Raw genomic sequence first — 22,055 nt, 5'->3', positions numbered from 1 at the left:
TTCAGGTCATGACGCTTCTGGGAAACATTCCTGTCCTTTCCGAGGCCTGTCCCACCCCCGTTCACAAAGGTCAGCGGGACCAGGGTGTCCCTGGAGACCGGGCCCCGGCTCTGCCGCGGCCACCCGCAGTGAGTCTTCGGGGCAGACAGTTCTCCTCCCTGGGCTTGAGCTTCTCCACTGGAAAAGGAGTGGGGCCGTATCTGAGGTCTCACCCATCTGTGAGGCACGCTCTACAAGCCCATGGAACGGGAGCCAGCCTCCGACCCTGCAGGAGGGAGGTCAGCCTGGCCTCGCAGCCCAGCCAGAGCTAAAGAGCAGGCCAGGCAGTAACCTACAACGAGAACTCCAGCTACAGGCGGCAGAGAAGATGAATCAGGGTCCGAACAGAGTTTGCGTGGAAAGCATGGCATCGGCAGAGGCAGAGGCGAAGGGACGCGGTCTAAGTTACGCGTTCACACACTCATCCTCTCGGCAGATCAAACCCCATGGGCTTTTTCTTTTCTTTTCTTTCTTTCTTTCTTTCTTTCTTTCTTTCTTTTTTTTTAATATATTTTTATTGATTCTTCCACAGAGAGGAAGAGAGGGACAGAGAGTTAGAAACATGGATGAGAGAGAGTCATTGATCAGCTGCCTCTTGCACCCTCCCCACCGGGGATGTGCCCGCAACCAAGGTACACGCCCTTGACCGGAATCGAACCCGGGACCCTTCAGTCCGCAGACCGATGCTCTATCCACTGAGCCAAACCGGTTTCAGCACCCCACGGGCTTTTGACGGAGCTGGCTCTGTGCATTTCCCAGGGCTCAGTTTCCCCGTCAGCTAAGCGTTAGAACATTCAAGGGGCTAAAGAGCCGCGTGTGGCTCGCGAGCCGAGGTTTGCCGACCATTGCCCTACACCATGCCAGGCACCAGGGGACATGTTCTTGTGTAACCCTCATGGGCACCCTGTGCTGGAGCAGTTATCACCCCCATTTTACAGAGGAGAAACCAGGGTCCCGCAGCCAGTGAGAGGCAGAGCTGGTGACTCAAACCCAGTCGCTGACTTGAAGCCACAATCCTGGCACTCACCAGGCTGCCCCTGTCTCCACAGAGGAGATAAGACCCGACAAAAAACAACCTAACACAGCCCAGAAATCAATTTAAGGGCCGCCAGGAAGGCCAGATAACAGGCAGGGGCATTTACAGAGCGGGCTCGGCCTTCCGGGGTCTGTGACTAAGTGACACAGGAGGGACTTCCCGTGGGGAGGGGCACGTCCGGGGGTGCCCAGCAGCCATGCCAGGGAAGGGTGTGCTGGAGACCCAGGCCTGGGCAGGCAGGGCTGACCATGGAAATGCCCTGTGATTGTGGCTGGTCAGTGCCTTCACAGGGAACCGACACAATGGATCATTTTATTTTAGAAAAGGGGAAACCGAGGCTGAGAGGGAGGGTGCTTCCTTAAGACCATGCTGCTTGGAGGGGCAGACCCGTCCGAGTCCCAAGTCCCAGTGAAACAGAGCTGTGTCTCTGGCCCCTTCTCATTGGTCTAGTCCTGCTTTCCCGCTCCCCTCTCTGGCTCCCAGGATGGCTTCCCCGGGCTCCCTGACCACTCCCCCACGTGGCTCACGCAGGCTTACATCCCCATTTTACAGATGAGGACACTGAGGCTCAGAGTCACGGGGTAGCTTCCCAGTGAGATGGAGTGTGCGGATGAAACCGGGAGACTCAGCACCTCACCTGAGCCCAGAATGCTGCTCCCTCTCTCAGGATTGGGACAGGTCAGTACGGCCCCTCCTCTGGCCTCCTAGCAGGTGCTTCCTATGACTGTAGGCACCCTGTGGGGAATTTGGTGGCCCTTCACCCAGCAGAAGCCAAGGGATTCTGGCTGCATAGTTGCCATGGAAACACCAGAGGATGCTCTGAGGGCAGGAGACCAGCCAGACTTCCTCACCTGGTTAGTGCAAAGAGCAGGCCAAGGGCACAAGCTGGGGCTGTGACAGGGCCCCTCCTCCCATATGTCCCACCCTGAGGCCCCAGATCTTATGACAAATGTGGCAGTGCTACCTGTTGGCATAGGAGACAAGGAGGTGGTGCCATTTTGGTCCCAGAGAAACATAGATGTGAAAGAGAAACATCAATTTTTAAATTATTTTTAATTGATTTTTTTTTTAAGAGAGTGAGGAAGGAAGAGGGAGAAGAAAAGAGAAACATGGATTTGAGCATGAAACATCAATCAGCTGTCTCCTGCAAACCCCCCACCGGAGATCAAGCTCATAACCCCGGTATGTACCCTGACAGGGAATTGAACTGGCAACCTTGTGATGCACAAGACAATGCCCAACCAACTGAGCCACACCAGCCAGGGCTGAGATTATCTGATAAAGACTTTTCTTGCCCCCATACTTGCCTCGTATGGATTAATAGGTATTTATCAACCACCTACTATGCGCCAGGCACTGTCCAAGGTACTGCAGGGACACTGGATGTCAAGCCAGATAAGGTCTCTACACTCATGGAACACATCCTACCGGCAGGAAACAAAGAGGGCACAACATACAAAGAGGGGTGGAGGCGGAAGAAAAGTGAGCTGCGCTGGGGGAGGGGACTGTAGTTTGGCTGAAGCAGAGCGGACGGGACCGGGAAAGGCCAGAGATGAGGCTGGAGAGACGGTCAAGACTAGCATTGCTGTGGAGGAGTCTGACGTGCTCCCAGGGGAACGGGCAGCCACGAAAGGGTTTTAAGGACAGAAAACGTACACTGTGCAGAAACCAGAGACATCAGAACAGAGTGTGAGGTTTAACTGCAATGTACTAACGCTGGCTTCTTCATTTTGACGAATGTACCTGGTCGTGTAAGACATCAGTGTTCGGAGGAACTGCGTGAGGGATATATAAAAACTCTCTATCATTTTGGCAATGTTTCTGTAAACCTAAAATGATTCCAAAATAAAATGATCGTTTTAAAAACAGTGTTAGGATTCCTGGTCCCAGGGTTGGCTCTCCTGAGAAAAAGAAACAGGGAGGGGCGTCAAGCAGGCGAGTGGGCCGGGCCCAGGATGCGATGCACTGGGATCTGCACCCTGAGGGACCGTGCGGGCACGGAAACCTCTGACGGGGGCTCAGGAGGGAGGGCGGGCCCTGGCGCTGAGGCTGGGATCATTTCCAGGGCTCCTCGCACTTTCCCAAGGGTTCCCGGAGAGAGATCGGTACGCAGGGACATCTGAGGACACGGCCAAAAGCCTTCACTGAGGCCTCGTTTATTTTTGTCCTAAAAAGTGATGCCAATTCTGCATTCTACTCCGAAGCAGCACTTTTAATTTTACAACTCCCACTACACCCCCAGGGCAATCTCATGCACTCGTATGAAATGCCCAAATATAAAAATTAAGCATGGCACCTCAAGAGTGCATACACTGACCTTGAGAGAGCGGGAAGAAGAAAGGACTGAACCCTCAGAATAACAGCTGAAGAGGGGAGGGCACATCTGCCAGGATATAAGGGGCACTTTGCCACCCCTACGCCTTCTTAAGTTGATCGCGTTTAAGAGATAACGAGGGGTAGAATGGACCCTCTCGCCCGACTGAGGGCCCTGGGCGGGCAGAGGAAGGGGCAGTTGGCCAAGGGGCTGGACCGGCTCCCTGATCAGACCAGCACAGCTCTGGCCAGGGTGGCCGAACGGTGGTCACAGCTGCGGTCCGTGACCTGACTGGGCCTGGCTGCCCCACCCAGCGGTCACCCCGGAATCCCTCCCTCCGGGCCAGGGTGCTTTTCCCAGCTCAGAAACAAGTTTGGAGGGGCCAGGAGGGGCCCTCCCCCCGACTCCTTTCGCCCTTCTTCCCATGGGAGAGGAACACGCAGGGCTGAGGAGATGACTCATTTTCCCTCGAGAGGGCCAGGCCGGCTGAGTCAGGCTCAGGAGCCCCATTCACCGCCCGCCCCGGCTGGGCCGGCTCTGGGCCCAGGAAGGCAGGGAAAATGGCAGGGAGTGTGCCCGCCTCTCCTTCCCCAGCCCTGGCGGGTCCCTGGGGTCACCCCGCGCCGCTCACAGGGAGCCTGCTGGAGAAGGAAAACCCTCCGGACTTTCCTGACCCACTGCCTCCTGGGACAGCGGGAAACTCACCAGTCACGAGGGTGCGAGGTCTATGAAGAAATCTCTTCAACGAGGGAGCAGGTCGCCAGCAGAAACACTCACATGTGTTTTGTTCTGGGTCTTGTTCTTTCTTTCTTTTTTTTTTTTTTTGGGGGGGGGGGGTCTTGTTATTTAAAGAAACACTGCAGCCCAAACCGGTTTGACTCAATGGATAGAGCGTCGGCTTGGGGACTGAAGGGTCCCGGGTTCGATTCCGGACAAGGGCATGTACCTTGGTTGTGGGCATATCCCCAGTAGGGGGTGTGCAAGAGGCAGCTGATCGATGACTCTCTCTCATTGATGTTTCTAACTCTCTATCTCTCTCCCTTCCTCTCTGTACAAAATCAATAAAATATATATATTTTTAAAAAATAATAAAAAATAAATAAACACTGCATAATAGCTAGGGATCAGAATGGGCTGCAATGTGCAGTTTTCTGTATTAAATTTTATTCCTCCGTTAGCTGGCATTAATGCTTACAGAGGGTCCATAGTGACAACATGAACACCATACCGATGCCAGGACTACCCAGGAAAGCCTGTCCTCCCTCCGTGTTAGCCCTGAGGTGCGCCCGCCCTCCATGTACCTGCTGGGCAGCTGCTGATGCCAAGAAAACCAGGGCCTGCCCTGGAGGACGGCCCCTCCAGGAGAGAGAAGTAACAGTCACACTTAAAGGACGTAAGGGTCCGGAGGACAGAACAGTGCCAGCTCCTCGTCTAGCTGGCACCCTGCCCGGCCCCTCCCACAAGGGTACCACGTGCTCTTGCTCCCGCCGGATGGGGTTCCAGAGCAACCTTCTTCTCTTCTCCTCTGCTGGCCTCCTCTCTCTTTGCTGCCGAAAAACAGCCTTTCTGAGTCCCAGGCGCACCCACCCCTCCACCCAGAGGTCAGACCCTGCCCAGGACCCTGCAGAAACTGGCTCGCGTCAGCCCGAATCCTGGCTCGGAGCTGTGTGGCCTTGGCCCAGTACCTTGCCTCGGCAAGCCTCAGCTTTCTCATCTGCTAAATGGGGACACAACTGGACCCATCTCTAGAGTTGACTATGAAATGAGTCAATGCACAGGTTGCTCCCTGCATGGCAGTCCCTGCATGGCGGTCCTACCGCCTGCTCCATGGAGAAGACAAGGGAGAGGACGGAGGGCGGGTGTACAGAGCGCCACCCGCGAACACAGGGTCCTGGTGCTGTGCTGTCATCAGCCAGAAGCTCCAGAGACCCCCATCGATCACCCCTCAGTATCTCCACCTGCTGCTCTGTGCGGCCGGTAGTGGCTCTCTTGCCGGCCTGCCTTGTTCCCAACCTGATGTCCACTCCCTACCAGTGCAATGGTCTCCATGACTGAGTCCCCTACTCCGATTTGTCTCAAAGGTACCCACCCTGACTCAGCGGAGTAGGAGGCCCGGAGTGGGGGGCGGGCTGAGCTGGTAGCACGGAGGGTCTCCCTGCCCCTCTCAGCCCTCATCTTTCTCCCTTTCCGTGCCCTCAGCCAGCGTTAGCCGCTTCCCGGTCTCCATCATCACAGCACACAGCTCCCTGAGCAAAAGCACCTGCGTGGGAAGCAGAGGGGGGCCACGGAGTGGGGGCCGAGGGAGGGGGCGGGAGGAAGAGATCACATTTCTGGGGAGCCTCGTGTGTGTCAGGGGGAGAAGGGCTCAGGGCTGGGGTGGGGGGCAGGGTACGGAACCTCAGGAGACTGTGGTTTGGGGGGACAGGGGAGGGAGGGCTGGTCTCCAGGGGAGCCAGTCCCAGACAGAAGTCAGGCCAGGGTCCAGGGTTCAGGGGCAATTGCCGGGGAGAAGGGTCCTGAGGGAAACCCAGGCTCTGCAACCCGAGGAGAAAAAGGGGGCCCTGAACCCCAAAGAGGAAAATAAATGTGGATCCAAATACAGAGGAGACATTCACGACCGGGAGTGATGTCCATCCTGGATCCCAGGAGGGAGTGGCTGCGACCAGGAGGGGAGGCCGGGAGAGGCCTGGGAGCTACCAGCCCATTTCACCGGACATTTCAGTCTTATCTGCCAGGCAGGGTTCACGGGGGAACTAAAGGGCATCGAGACGGCAGTTCCCAGGTCACGAGGTTTGGAGAAGGGGGAGCCGCCCTCCTCCTGGGGAGACCCCATTGGCCAGGCCCGGGCTGGGCCCAGCCTCCTTTCTCTCCTCAGTCCTTGGGCAGCCCCACCCCCACCCCTGCCAGCGCGGGGCTGTTTGTGCACAGTGGCTCCAGCCCCACTTCTGTGGACTCCCTCAAAGTCTGGGGCAGCCCTCAGGGCCCAGAGGTCACAGAGAAGGAATCTGAGGGCAGAGCACAGCCCTTCCCTGCTGGCAGGATGCTTCAGACAGAATCCTATAAAGCCTCCTTCCCCTGAAGCCCCCAGCCTGCGTGTGTGTGTGTGTGTGTGTGTGTGTGTGTGTGTGTGTGTGTTGGGGGGGGGGGGCGCGCCTGGGAGGCATGAAGTAGGGCCTAGAAGAGGGACTCCACAAAAGCAGTGACCTGGAAGCCCTGAGACGGGAGTCCCTGCCACTGACCAGATGTGTGGTCTGACCCACATCGGCTCACACACCTTCCTGCGCTCTGTTCTTACCTGGCCAAGCAACGGGCTGGCCGCCCTGCCTCCTCCCAGTCCAGCGCCAGGCCCTGGCAGTGCTTCCCCTCAATCTCTCCCTCGCCACCACCTGCCTCCTCCATTCTCGCCCTCCCCGCGCAGTAGCCAGAGCGAGGTCATTAGAAGGCAAGTCAGGTCCCGTCACCTCCCTTGCTGGCACCTCTTCCAGAGCCCTCCGCCCTGCCAGCTACCAGTGTTCGCCTTTTCTTCCTTTGCGGTCTTACACGGGGAATCTGGTGCAGAAGAAAATAAAACCAAAAGCTTTTTATTTGAAAAGGCGCGCTCGCACGCACACACACACACACACACACACACACACACACGCAAACAGCAGTGAAGGGCTGAGAGAATGTCCTCACCTCCCGGCCTCACTGCACTCACCAGAGCTGGAGAACCGCTTCGGGAAGGCCAGTGCACAGGTGTTCCTTACAGCTCCCTGAAGGCTCAGGAGGACGGACCACAACGGGAATAACGGGGGTAAGAGCTCCATTGACTGGGAGCCTATTCTGTGCGCCACCCTCCAGGGGTCTTCAAACTGCGGCCCGCGGGCCACATGCGGCCCGCAGAGGAGTCTGATCCGGCCCGCCAGGTTTTTTGGGCAGTGAGCGCAGCCGAGGTGTTACAGTAGGAATTAGTAGTTCATATAGTCCGGCCCTCCAGCTTTCTGAGGGACCGTGATCTGGCTCCCACTTTAAAAAGTTTGAGGACCCCTGCCTAAGCTTTAGAGCTGCACACCCATCCCCCAGCCCCTCTTCCCCACCACACGGCGAGAAAGGGCTGCCTCACCCATCCGCACGGCAGAGGCCCGAGGCTCAGAGGGGGCGCTGCCCCAAGGTCGCCCCTCGGGGACGCAGTGCAGAGCTGGACTAGGACCAGGTCCGCCCGACTCCCAAACCCACATTTTCTTTTTCTTTTTTTAAAATATATTTTATTGATTTTTTACAGAGAGGAAAGAAGAAGGACAGAGGGTTAGAAACATCGAGGAGAGAGAAACATCCATCAGCTGCCTCTTGCACACCCCCTACTGGGGATGTGTCCACAACCCAGGTACATGCCCTTGACCGGAATCGAACCCGGGACCTTTCAGTCCGCAGGCTGATGCTCTATCCGCTGAGCCAAACCGGTTTCAGCGCAAACCCACATTCTCGCCAGAAGGAGCATTGGCTGAGGAGCCCCAGAGACCAGGGTCTCAGTCGTGCTGCGAACCACCTTGTAGCCAGAGGCACTTCTCTTTCTCCTCCCGCGCCATTGTGCCCCTGCAGGAGGCTGGTCTCCATGGTGTGATGATGTCTAACTCTCACCTCCCCCAGACCTCTGGCTCTGTGAACTTCTCCGAACTCCCCTTCTCCCCGCCCACCGCCCCGGAAGCCTAGCAGGATGTGTCAGTAACCACCACCTGACACTCAGGGCAGGGGCATGGGAAAATGAAGTGTCGCCTTCTCATGGCTGCCCCCACCTCCACTCAGCCTGGGACACCCCGAAACCACAGAGCCACAGGATTCCCTGGAGCCAAGTGGGGAGCAGCAGCCCAGCGGGCAGAGGAGCTGGGCATCCCCGTGGCCGCCACTTCCTCCACCCTCGCCTCTGAGCTGGGAGGAAGCAGGGGCGGCAGGCGTTGGCTCTGTGCCCGCCCGCCTCTGGGCGGCAGGGCCTGGTGGTGGGGATGTGGTCACCCCGGGAGCCCTGAGCTCACCCCGGGAGTCTGAGTTCAAGCGGAAGTGTTAAGACAGATGTGACCGACTTAACAAAAGGAAGATAAACCAATCAAAAAATGGGCAAAGGATCGTAATAGACACTTTTCGAAAGAGGACATTCAGAAAACCAAAGACACCAATCATCCAAGAGATGCAAATCAAAACAACAATGAGGTATCATCTCACACCTGGGAGAATGGCTATCATCAACAAATCAACTAACTGACAAGTGCTGGTGAGGATGCGGAGAAAAAGGAACCCTTGGGCACTGCTGGTGGGAATGCAGACTGGTGCAGCCACCAGGGCCTTTTAAAAACAAACCAAGTCTAGCCGAAACCGGTTTGGCTCAGTGGATAGAGCATTGGCTTGGGGACTGAAGGGTCCCGGGTTCGATTCCGGTCAAGGGCATGTACCTTGGTTGCGGGCACATCCCCGGTGGGGGGTGTGCAGGAGGCGGCTGATCGATGACTCTCTCTCATCGATGTTTCTAACTCTCTGTCTCTCTCCCTTCCTCTCTACAAAATCAATAAATATATATTTTTTAAAAAACCAAAAAAAAACCAAAAAAACAAGTCTAATCCCCCTGCAGTGCCTTCCCTCACTCCTAGGGTGAAGTGCCAACATCACCATGCCTGGCAGGGCCCTGAATGACCCGGCCCCTCCCTGCCCACCTCTTCCCACACCTTCCTCCCTTGCTCCCTCTGCCCAGTCACATCGGTTCTTGCCACCCACAACATGCCAAACCCCTCGTCCTGCCTCAGGCCCTTAGCATGGGCTGGTCCTCTGCTCAGAACTCTCCTCTCCCACATCTCTGCCTGACTGCCGTCTCCTCAGCCTTCGGGTCCCAGCTCAGAGGTCACTGCTTTCCCTGTCCACCCATGTGGGGTAGTCCCCTCCCCAGCTCACAGCCACTCTCCACTGCATCACTATTTTATTATTATTATTATTATTATTTAAATATATGTTTATTGATTTCTGAGAGGAAGAGAGAGGGAGAGACAGAAACATCAATGATGAGAGAGAATCATTGATTGGTTGGGGAACACGCCCCCAACTGGGGAACAAGCCTGCAACCTGGGCATGTGCCCTGACCAGGAATCGAACCAGTGACCTCTTGGTTCACATGTTGATGCTCAACCACTGAGCCATGCTGGCTGGGCTCTTTCATTTCCTTCCTTCTCTGAAGCAATCTTGCAGGGGGTGGGTTTGCCTGTAGTCTGTGGCCTCCCCCCCCCCCCCCCCCCCCCCGCCAGCATGTGTCTCCTCAGGAGCAAGGATTTGCAGTCCCATCCACTTCCGTGCCCGCAGTGCGGCCGGTCCTGGTTTCATCCTTACAGCCCTGCAGGCGAGGGTGCGGGAGCCCAGAGAGGTGGAGTGACGTGCCCACGGTCACAGAGCCGGGAACCGGCGGAATTCACACCCAGGTCTCCCTGGCGTCAGGGCCAGCTCTGCAAAGCCTTCTCCATGGATGGGTCCCCACAGCCGGAGCCATCCTGGGGGCTCCCACCAGGGAGAACTTACTCACACTGAGGCTCTTGGGGGGGGGGGGGGTCCAAAAGAGAAGAGCCTACCACTTACTCACGTGGTCCTCCCTGGGGGTATGGGGCAGCTGGGGCTCCCACTGGGGCAGTGCCACCTGGAAGTGGGGAAGCACAGAGCAAATGGCTCCCAGAGGAGGGGAGACCATCAACCTGCCCGAGGTTCCACTGAAGGGGAGTCCGAGGACCAGGGAGGGGAAGGACTTGCCAACCACCACACACCCAACATGGCCCCAGGGAGCTCCAGGGCCAGAACCTCCACCCACCCTTGACTTGACAAATGCCAGGAGAGACCCAAAGCCCAGGGTCCAGGCAGAGGGCCCGCCCAGAGCTGCCAGGCTCTGAGGGCAGGGGCAGGGCTCACAGGAGAGGACCTGAAGCCTTAAGACAAAGAAAACACTCAAGTTCTTTCCTTCCTTTAAAAACACTCATCAAGAGCTTCCTGTAGCCTTGGGTAGGGGGTGGGCAAAGGGGTGAACAATATGCTCTGTACATGGACCCCCTCCCACCAAGAGGCAGTGTCTATGCAAGTTAAACACACACGACCCTCTGACGCAGCGGCTCCACAAACAGACATGCAGTGACACAGCAGTCCCCACGGGAATCCGCCCAGACGTCACCCGTGGACACTGACACACGCCCTAGCCCGCGGGGGGCCGGCAGCCTAAGAAAGGAGCAGACGCTGGTCCTGGCAGCAGCATGGAGGAACTAAGAAATATTCAGTGTTGACTGAAGCTAAAGAAAACCAGGCCAACCCCGGCTGGTGTGGCTCAGTGGTTGAGCGTCAACCTATGAACCAGGAGGTCATGGTTCGATTCCAGGTCAGGGCACATGCCTGGGTTGCGGGCTCCATCCCCAGTAGGGAGTGTGCAGGAGGCAGCTGATCAATGATTCTCTCTCATCATTGATGTTTCTATCTCTACCTCTCCCTTTCTCTCTGAAATCAATTAAAAATATATATATTTTTTTTTCAAGGAAAACCAGCCCTAACTGGTTTGGCTCAATTGATAAAGCCTCTGGGGATTCAAGGGTCCCAAGTTCGATTCTGGTCAAGGGCATGTACCTTGGTTGCGGGCACATCCCCAGTGGGGGGGTGTGCAGAAGGCAGCTGATGGATGTTTCTCTCTCATCTATGTTTCTGACTCTCTATCCCTCTGCCTTCCTCTCTGTAAAAAATCAATTATATATATATATATATATATATATATATATATATATATATATTGGGTCGGCAGCTAAGTAATTGCGGGTTTCACACATATATGGCTTCAGTTGAATTTTTAGGTTTGCAGACGTAGTACAAATGTAAAACACATTTTGTTATTTGATAGTTGGCTATTCAGCTGTTAATCAGTAAAAAAAGTTTTTTGATCTGTTTTGTAGTTTTCGTTTGGCGTTCGTTGAAAAATGGAAAATCAAAAGGAACATTTTCGTCATATTTTGCTTTTTTATTTCCGCAAAGGGAAAACGCATCGCAAGCTCATAAAAAGTTATGTGCTGTTTATGGTGACGAAGCCTTAAAAGAACGGCAGTGTCAAAATTGGTTTGCCAAATTTCGTTCTGGTGATTTTTCACTCAAAGATGAAAAACGCTCTGGTCGTCCAGTTGAAGTTGATGACGCCCTAATCAAAGCAATAATCAATTCGGACTGTCACAGTACAACACGTGAGATTGCAGAGAAGCTTCATGTATCACATACATGCATTGAAAATCACTTAAAACAACTTGGCTATGTTCAAAAACTCGATACATGGGTTCCTCACGAACTGAAAGAATCACAGTTAACGCAACGCATTAGCAGCTGCGATTTGCTAAAGAAACGTAATGAAAATGATCCATTTTTAAAACGACTGATAACTGGCGATGAAAAATGGGTTGTTTACAACAATATCAAGCGGAAAAGATCGTGGAGCAGGCCAGGTGAACCAACTCAAACAACATCAAAAGCTGATATTCATCAAAAGAAGGTTTTGTTATCAGTTTGGTGGGATTACAAAGGAATTGTCTACTTTGAACTCTTACCACCCAACCGAACGATCAATTCTGATGTCTACATTGAACAACTAACGAAATTAAACAATGCAGTTGAAGAAAAGCGGCCCGAATTGACAAATCGAAAAGGTGTTGTATTCCATCATGACAATGCAAGGCCACACACATCTTTGGTCACTCGGCAAAAATTAATGGAGCTTGGTTGGGATGTTTTGCCACATCCACCATATAGTCCTGACCTTGCACCATCTGATTACTTTTTGTTTCGATCTTTACAAAACTCCTTGAATGGTAAAAATTTCAATAATGATGATGATGTCAAATCGTACCTGATTCAGTTTTTTGCTAATGAAAACCAGAAGTTTTTTGAACGTGGGATTATGATGCTGCCTGAAAGATGGCAAAAGGTCATTGATCAAAATGGGCAATACATTACAGAATAAAGTTATTTAGTTCCATGAAAAAATTGTCTTTGATTTTCTTTAAAAATCCGCAATTACTTAGTTGCCGACCCAATATATATATATATATTTTTTTTTTTTAAAGGAAAACCAGACCAAGAGTATATGAATTCATGCAGATCAAGTTCAGGCAAAACCAGGGTGAAGAGAGCAGGCCAGTGGCCACCTGGAAGAAGGCTTAACGGTCGTGGCACATGGAAACTCTGAGGAGGCGAGAATGTTCTCTTTTCTGATCGAGGTGGCGGCCACACAGGCGTGCACATTTGTAAAAACCGAGCGGTACGAGATGGGTGCTCTTACCTAAGCAAACTGCACCACCGTTTTTTTAGACGCAGTCTCGCTCCCCAGAGGCACAGAGGAGCACCGGGCTGGCATGTGGTTCTCGCTGTCACGCTAGGAAGAGAGGCTGAGCCCCACCGAGTCCCTGTGTGTGCGGGATGGAGCTGGTTCTTCGGAAGCAGCACCTGGAGGGACCCTCCCAGCCGCAGCGCACACAGGCCCCGACAGCTCCAGGGGAACGAGGAGAAGAACGAAGCGTGGAGAGATGGGAATACACATGTCAAAGTGTGAGGAGCTGGGCTTGAACCCGGGCCCACTGGTCTCGAAGGCCCACTTCTGCTATAGGGGCAGCCCCACCTCCCTGACCCTCCCCCCCCTCGCCCCTTCCACCCCCCAAGACTGCCAGTCCCTGCCCCAGGCCCCTCCTCTGCCTCCTGGAGGAAACAGCGCCGCCCCAGACGGGTGCTTCTGTGAAAGCTCCTGAGGAAATGCCTCCGTGCCCTCCTTTCCGGCTCCCCACCCTCCCTCAGCCCTTCACTGCCACTGCCATGTCCGAGGTCTCTTCTGCCCTGGGCCTCCGCCCAGTGAGAAGGAAGCCCCGAGGCTGGGCAGCTGTGTGTGTGTGGGGGGGGGGGGGGTGGCGGGGGGAGAGGGGGGAAGAGGGTGAGGGCCTGTGCTGACCAAGGGGCTTTCTCAAACCCCAGGCTCCCCCAGCCAGGCCTGTGACCCCTGAGCACCAGAACTTGAGGCTCCAGTCCCCACCCTTGGCTCCAGCTCCCCAATGACGCAACCCCGAGTCCCGATTCCCAGGGAATCATAAGATGTTTATTTGGAATAACCACCACCACCACCACCGTTTATTCCGTTCTCATCCTGCGGCCAAGAACGGTCCGGAGTTATCTCATTAATCCCCACCAATGACCCTCCGCAACAGATTTATTAGGTTCCCGTTTTACGGACGCAGGAACCAAAGCTCGGAGGGAGGCCAGCGACTTGCCCACAGTGAGGAAGTGGCAGCGCTGGGATTCAAACCCGGGTCTGGCCAACTGCCAGGCGGAGCTCCGAGCCAGAGAAGTCTGCTTTCATCCTCCCTGCCACTGCTGAAAAGGCCCCCGGAGTCAGCCTGTTCCAGGCGTGTCGCCTGGAGAAAGCGGAGGCCCGGGGAAGGAGGATGGCTCGCTCAGGCCAAATGAAACGTTAATGGCAGGGGGCCGGCTGGAGACTCCACCTCCGCCCTTGGCCTTGCTCTCAGGGACCAGATCATAGCAGCAGAGTAGGCCACGGGCACCTGGACGGACCAGCAGGCCGCCCCGGGGGAGGCTCTGGTTCCAGGCAGAGGTAAATATTGACATTTGGGTGTTTACACTGTAACCCTACTCCTCTCCTGGCCGTCACCCTGCGCCTGCCCTCCAGCCTTCCTCTCCAAGGAGGCGAGGAGCCATGGGGAGGAGGGAGGAGGGCGGAGGGAGGGTTCTGGACCAGGGGCGGCTCCTCATGCCCACGGAGGCAGCTCCAGCCAAGGGGGCTGGGGAGCTGGGGGTTAAGTCCCAAGACCAGTTGGTGGTGAATAGGGAGAAAAGGGCTTGACTGTCAAGTGCTATGTGAAGGTGAAAGGCAAAGAAGTATTTCAGCCTGGCCACCCTACAGCCCCAATCAGCAACCGCGGCCTTGGGCTACTGCCCCTAATGGGTCCGTCCCTGGCGCCAGGGGCCTTTCCCGGGAAGGCAGAGTCCTGGGAGGTTGAGTGCCAGCTTGGGACTGAAGCCAGCACCTGAAGGAGGCAGGGGGCCACTGCCTGGCTGCAGTCCCTCCTCATCCCCTAAGTCTGTGGTCGGCAAACTGCGGCTCCCGAGCCACATGCAGCTCTTTGGCCCCTTGAGTGTGGCTCTTCCACAAAATACCACAGCCTGGGCGAGTCTATTTTGAAGAAATGGCGTTAGAGGAAGTTCAAGTTTAAAAAAGTTGGCTTTCAAAAGAAATTTCAATCGTTGTCCTGTTGATATTTGGCTGTGTTGACGAATGAATTTGCCGACCACTGCCCTCAGCGATCTCAGAGACCCCGCTTTTACAGCTCTATCCTGGAGGTAAGCCTGCTCCCTCTCGGTTGGTGTGAAGACCGAAGGGGTTACATGTAAGTGCCAAATGCTGGATGCTCATTTCACCCCTGGTCTTCCCATCTTCGTAATGGGGGATTTGAACTAGGTGGTTGTGAGTCCATCTCCCTTTTAGATTTCTATTTATTGACTTTAGAGAGGGAGAGAGAGGAAGGGAGGGCAGAGGGCGGGGGGGGGGGGGGGAAACATCCGTTTGTTGTTCCACTTATCGATGCATTCATTGGTTGCTTCTTGTAGGTGCCCTGACTGAGGATGGAACCTGCAACCTTGGCACATCGGGATGATGCTCCAACCAACTGAGCTGCCCAGGCCAGGCCTGAATCCCCTTCTAACGCAAGCGCCCTAAGGGTTTAAGAAGACCTAGCCGCCAGGCCCACAGCCCTGTCTCTGGGCCCTCAAGTTAGATCCTCCCACAGATAATTTCCTGAATGTTCTCCAGAAACGTGCTCCTTCGTTTATGTCTCCCCCTCAGAACCCCCCAGGAGCCCTCAGTGAGCCAAAACAGGGCTCTTTGGCCCCTCGAGTGTGGCTCTTCCACAAAATACCACAGCCTGCATGAGTCTATTTTGAAGAACTGGCGTTAGAAGAAGTTTAAGTTTAAAAGATTTGGCTCTCCAAAGAAATTTCAATCGTTGTGCTGTTGATATTTGGCTCTGCTGACCAATGAGTTTGCCGACCCCTCGAATGCCATCTCTTCCAGGAAGCCTTCCCTGATACACACCCACACGGCCAGGGTGACTCTGGGTCTGCATCCTCAGGTCTATTGTTTTCTGCCTTGCTCGGAGGCATTCAGGAACGTGGCCTTTTCTCCCCTAGTAGATTGAAGCTCCATGAGGCCAGGAGCCCTGCCGGTTATTTTATGAAAGGGTGCGGGGCAGAAGGTCAGTGTCCACAGGGAGAGGGACTTGTGGGGTCTCTGGGGACACAGCCTCCTTCTCTCCTTACTGCCCACTTTGTGCAGCACGATGGGGGTGAAGAGGGCAGTGAGTGGGGAGGACAGACCCCCATGCCTCTCCAGGCCCCTCCAGCAGCCTCCTAACTCGTTTCCCAGCCTCCAGCACGCCCCTCCCCTCCCCCAATTCTCCACACGGCAGCCTGGGTGACCATCTCAACATGCAAATCTGCGCCAAAACCAGTTTGGCTCAGTGGATAGAGCATCGACCTGCGGACTGAAGGGTCCCGGGTTCGATTCCGGTCAAGGGCATGTACCTTGGTTGCGGGCACATCCCCAGTCGGGGGCGTGCAAGAGGCAGCTGATATATGATTCTCTCTCATCGATGTTTCTAACTCTCTATCCCTCTCTCTTCCTCTCTGTGGAAAATCAATAAAATATATATTTTTTAAAAATCTTATTTAATAAAAAGCAAACCTGCCATGTCCCTGCCTTCACTCTGAACTCCTGAGTGGCTCTCCACTGCCCCTGGATGGAGCCCCAAATCTTTCACACACACACACACACACACACACACCCCATACACCTGCCCCGGCCACCTCCCAAGCGCTGTCCTCAGAGCCTGCAGATGAGTTAATTCTCGAATGTTTTGGCTCATCTTGCACACAGCTAACGGCTCCTCCCTGGAATGCCCTGCCGGGTCCCATCCATTCTTTAGGCCACGGCTTTCATGTCATGTCCTCAGGAAGCCTCTTCTGAGCCCCGGGCCTGATTCGCCTATCTGCTCCACAGCACCCTGCCCGTCTCCTTGGCAACAGTAATTGCGCTCGCAATTTCCTGCTCCCTATCTGCCTGTCGCCAGGCTGTGGCAGGGAGACCTCTGGGTCTCTGTTCACACTGACCAGCCCCGAAGCCTTAGGGTGTGCCTTGTTTGGTGAGTGAATGAATGAATGAACGAATGAAGCCCTCTGACGACAGCAGGAGTGCTTACCTGGTTAACTGAAAAGAAAAAAAAAAAAATCGAGAGGAAATACAAAAAGCCAAAAACAGCTGCTGATGGTTCCTCCCCCAAGACAGACAGCAACGTGTGGACTTCAGCCATGCTGGTTATCTTGGCGAACGCCTGAGCCTCTCTGCCAAACCCACCCTGCAGCCTTCTTACCCTCCTCTGACAGGGCCCGGTCTCTCCGATCCTTTCTGGAAAACAATGTCTTTATCTTTAACAAGAGCTGACAACATGCCCGTTTGCCAAAAAAAAAAAAAAAAAAAAAAAAAAAATCGTAGCAAGGCGAGGAACACGTGACTAACCCCATTAACAGCCCAGACCCGCCTGCCCAGGGAAAGGTACTCCGGTCGGTGCTGTGAGGGGACCCCCAGACTGCCACGGGGACCCCCATCTTCCAATAATAACGCTTTCCCTCAAGTTCTCAACGGTCCGCATCCACATGGCAAGCTATCAATTGATGGTATCCTCCTGATATCCCGAGAAGAGAGCTAAGCTGCCCCACCTGGCAGGAGAGGAAGTAGGTGGCACATCCAGTATTCAAATCGAAGTGCTGGACCCTGTCCCCAGCCGGGCCACTCACAGCCACGGGGATGCCCACCCTCGGCCTGGCTCTAGGCTCAGTCCCTAGCTGGGACTGCGAAGGCACATTCTCAAGGTGCCACAACAGCAGGCTGGGGAGCACGGGTTGTGCTTCTCTCCCTGAGACCCGTCTACTTGGTAACCCTCCGAACATCCAGGAGGCCTGTGGCCTTTCGGGCACTAGCCTGCTGTGTGACCCTGGGCAGGCTCCTCCATCTCTCTGTGCCTGCTGCTGGCTGGCATGAGGACCACTGGAGACAGAAGATACAGAGTTTGTTCGGAACCCTCACCCCAGCCTGCACTGCAGGGTGGGGGGAGGGGAGAGTGAGGGGGAGGGGGAGGTTCCACTTGGGGCCTCTAAGAACAGCGCTGACTACCCGCCAAGGGGTTAGAGACCTGGGTGGGGAGCTGGGGACCATCAGGGAGATTCAGCTGCGCGACAACAGGAAACAGAACACCAGCGAGTCCTGTTGGGAACCCGGGGGCCAGGGGAAACTTGGCCCCGCCGCAGGGGAGGGAGTGCTGGATTTGTTTAAAACCCGCGGAACAGGAGGTCCAAGGAATAAACACTCTGGCAGCCCGCGATCACCCCCGCCTCAGGAATGAGCACAGGGACTCGTGTTTAAGGGAAACCACAGGAAGGGGGGAAGGCCTGACGTCAGCCTCCACCCCACCCACACACGGGTCAACAACCCAGAGGGCAGCGCCGGCTCCTCAGCCAGCCTAAGCCTTCGGCTCTCTGGCCCCAGCAACGCCCCTGGCCCACTCCCTCTCCTCTTCCCGGGCTCTCTCATGCCCAGGTGCCAGGCAAGCCCCACTCTGGCCTTCCTCTGCTCACACAGGTCTTCCTAACTTCGAGATTCTCCAACTCAGATGCCACCTGCTCAGGGAAGCTTTCTCGCATCTGCCCAGCCAGGAGGCATCCCTGGCCTGGCACGATATCGCTCCTCTCCCAAAGAGATGCCACTTAGCCTGACGGTCCACGCAGATATTTATGGCCTGGCAGAGGCTTCCCCAGCGTGGTGTTTATGACCGGTTTTTCCTCCCTCGCCCAGGGCTTGGCATAGCGTATGTTGCAAGCGTTCCGTAAGCCTTGGCTGAATGACGGACAAGTGAATATACGCAGGTAAATATCACTGTGCGCTTCTTCGCTCTACAACACGGATAAACTTTAATCTTTCTCCCAGATTAGCATAAGTCAGGCAGAACGTCTCCCCGGAAGGGAAACTAGGCTGTGTTAGGGCACCGCACTCTCACTGGGTTATCTCACCGAATCCCCACACCACCCCGTGAGATAAGACTTATCCCATTTCACAGATAAGGAGACTGATCCTCAGAGGTGAGGATGCCACTTGAAGTCTCTGTGGGGAAGTGGAGGAGCTGGAATTTGAGCCTGAATTTGTTTGATGGCTAAGTCTGGGGTCTTCTGGCCAATGGGGGGGGGGGGGGGCGGCCCTCAGGTTGTAAGGCTCTGGAAAATGTCACCAAGGCCAGGTGACCCCTCTTTGGGGCTTTAAGGAGAAAGACGTTTTCTTGCTCTGAGCAAATAGGTTAGGTTGGACTCCGAGGCAGAGTGGGTACTAATATGACCTTAAAGTCTCACCTCCCTTTTACTGCCCCAAATTCTGAGACCTTAAGTCAAGAGCCGGCCCACGGGGAGTGAGTGAGCTCTCTGCCACCCAAACTGTCCAAGCGGCGTATCCAGGGAGAGGTTCTAGACCACATGTGTCAAACACAAGGCCCGCGGGCCAAATCCAGCCCGCCAGGCCTTGCAATGTGGCCCGCACCGCGCTGTCATCACTGCACTCCGCTGTCAGTTTATGACATTGTCAGTTTATGACTGTTCAGTAAACCATTCAGCCCGCGATTTAGACTGGATTTTAGATTTTGGCCCCTTCTCTGATTGAATTCGACACCCCTATTCTAGACCAAGGAGGTCGCCTGAATCCAAAATGACCCACAAGCACCTCTGGGTGCGGAGCCAAGGGTAACTTCATTACTACGGACTCTGAGGCAAGTCGTGGTGGAGGGGGAGGTAGGTATTAGTGAGGCGAGGAGAGAGGAAAGGGGTGTTTGAGGGGACCCCAGCTCTGGGCAGGAGTTGGCCCTGAGGAGTCACTGGGGGATTCTTCGTGTCTACAGGGGGTCCCATCCCGCCCCCACCTGGGCCCTCCCAGGCTAGGCAGCATTGTCACAGAGATGCGGTGGCTGCATCCCTAGTGCCGGCACATGCCCTCCTCCGGCCCTGCACCACAGGGCACAGGGCAGGACTAGGAGGGAATGAGCAGGGCCTGTCCAGGGGGAAGGAAACCAAAGAGAAGTCGCTGGCCTTGGCCCCCATGATGGAGAGTCAGACGTCAGGCCCTAGAGAGGTGATTTAAAGGGTTTGGCTTTCCTTCCAGAGACAAGCTCCCGCCCTAAAGCAACCCCAACAAGCCAAGCCCGGACCCAACGGGTGTCTACCCTGTGGCTTCAGAAAGACCCCCGCCCTGACAGCCCCCCCCCCCCCCCCTGCGCTCTTCTCCTGATGCCACTGCTCACCTCCTCCACAGCGGACCGGGGACTGGAGGTGCTGGGGAGACGGGACTGCGGGCACAGGGTCCCCAGATGTCCCCGGGGCCCCGGCGGCACCCCGCCTGTCCGCCCAGCCTCCACCTCCCCCTCCACGCCTTGGGCACAGCAGGACCGCACCCCCAGGATTCCCACCCAGCCCTCCGAACGCGCCAGCCCGGCCGCCCACGATGCCCCCAGCCGAGCCTGGGTCCGGGGCCCCACAGCGTCCCGGGACACTCCGATCCGACTGGACCCAGCCTGGGGATCCCCGAACCCCGCTCCGACCCAGCCTGGATACCCGGGTCTCCGAGCCCAGCCGGGTCCAGGGGCTTCCCTCCGGACACCCCAGCCCAGAACCGCAACCGAACCGACTCGGCCGGGTCCAGCCCTCCGCACTCGGCCGGGTCCAGCCGCCCAGATCCAAGTTCGACGCGGCCGCCCCGACGGAGCCGAGCGCGGCGCCGCCCGCGCGCCCCGGGCTCCCCGCCTTCCCAGCGCCCAGCCCCCGGGAGCCCGGCGTCACGGCCCGCACCGTCGAGGCCCGGCGCCGCGCACTCACCATAGCGCGCTGCGCCCCGCGGCTCCGGCTCCGGCTCCGCTCCCGGCCGCGCTCTGCTCCTCCGACCGCGCGGCGGGCTGCCCGGCGACTCTCGGCTCCCTCGGCCAGGCGAGCGGGGCTCTGGCGCCGAGTCCCGGGGGCGGGGGGCGGGCCCGGCGAGGAGCCAATAGCGGGGCGCAGGGCCCGGCCGCGAAGCCAATCACGTACGTAGGCGGCCTTTGCCCCGCCCCCGCCCCGCCCCCGACTCCTTAACCCTGGGCGCGCCGGGCTGCAGCCGGAGCGGGGAGCGGACCCCGGCGCGGGCGGGGTCTCCGGCTTCCGGGAGCCGGTCGGGGCCTCTGGGACACAGGCTTTGGGGAAAGGCGGGCCCGGAGCAGCCCGGGGTGCCCGGTGCGCTGCACCCGGAGCCTCGGCGACCTTTGTCTCCTGCCTGGCGCCAGCACCGGAGCGTGACCAGGGCGCTGCAGCTGCGTGTGTGTGTGTGTGTGTGTGTGTGTGGACAGAGAGAGAGAGAGAGATCGCAAAAGCAGGGGAGGGATGGATCCCGTGTGCCTGAGTGTTTATGTGTGACAAAAAGACCAATTGACTATATATGGGGTTTGTTACTGAGTGCTTCTGTGTGTGTGTGTGTGTGTGTGTGAGAGAGAGAGAGAGAGAGAGAGAGAGAGAGAGAGAGAGAGAGAGAGAGAGAGGAGAGAAGCGTGGAAGGGAAGAAGAGAGAAGGGCCGCCGGCTCTCTGTCTTTATGTTTGCATGTCCAGGGGAGAAACTCTCTCTACAGGTGTGTCTGTAAGTACGCTGAGTGCAGGAGGAAGGCGCAGAAAAGAATGTGTGTGGGTGTAGTATTTGCATGATGTGTGACCTGCATATTTGGGGCCCACTGTGCATGCATGTTGTGTGTTAGGAAGAGACTCTGTGTCCCTGATGTGAACAGGTAGAGACCAAGTCCCTGTGGCCGTGTGGTGTCCTGTGTGCACGCGCAGGTGTGCACACGTGAGGGGCAGCTGTGATTTGGTTCACTGTGCATGCAGCCCAGTGTGCAAGGAAGAGAGACACAGACATCGTGTGTAGTGAAGGCATGTGTGTTTTCTTTGTGTGACTCTGCAGTCATCTATATTTGTGTTACGTTAAGAAAGAGAAACTAGCCAAAACCGGTTTGGCTCAGTGGCTAGAGAGTCTACCTGCGGATTCAAGGGTATCGGGTTCGATCCTGGTCTAGGGCATGTACCTTGGTTGTGGGCACATCCCCAGCTGATTGATGTTTCTCTCTCATCGATGTTTCTAACTCTCCCTCTCCCTTCCTCTCTGTAAAAAATCAATAAAATATTTTTTTTTAAAAAGAAAAGAAAGAGAAACTAGCCTGGTCGGTATGGCTCTGTTGGTTGAGGGTCACCCCATGCACTCGGAGGTTGCCGGTTGATTCCCAGTCAGGGCACATGTCTGGGTTGTGCGCAGGAGGCAACTGATTGGTGATGTTTCTCTCTCATTGATATATATATATATATATATATATATATATATATATATATATATATATTTCTTATCTCTCTCCCTCTCGCTTCCTCTCTCTCTAAAAATCAATAAAAGCATATTTAAAAAAGAAAGTGAAACTAATGTGCAATAAATGATTGTTCAGGAGAGACGGAGACATCTTGGGAGAGGTGGGGTTTGGGCCTTGAAGGAT

At 55.8% G+C, this 22,055-nt stretch overlaps 1 protein-coding gene across 1 annotated transcript in view; it reads right to left on the bottom strand.

The window, feature by feature from the left end:
• ECE1 (endothelin converting enzyme 1) overlaps positions 1-20,524 on the bottom strand; it is a gene marked incomplete at its 5' end in the record, with an annotated part of 97,818 nt that extends 77,294 nt beyond the window's left edge. The window contains one exon of the mRNA XM_084874924.1: positions 20,373-20,524. Within this exon, the coding sequence (XP_084731050.1) occupies positions 20,373-20,375 (3 nt within the window). The remainder of the gene's footprint in view (positions 1-20,372) is intronic.
• Between the last annotated feature and the right edge of the window lie 1,531 nt (positions 20,525-22,055).

This window comes from Pipistrellus hanaki (assembly GCF_964339955.1).
Source record: "Pipistrellus hanaki genome assembly, chromosome: 2".
In the NCBI taxonomy this organism is placed as follows: Eukaryota; Metazoa; Chordata; class Mammalia; order Chiroptera; family Vespertilionidae; genus Pipistrellus; species Pipistrellus hanaki.
Note: the sequence above shows the minus strand (reverse complement) of the source record. Positions and strands in the feature narration are given on the sequence as shown.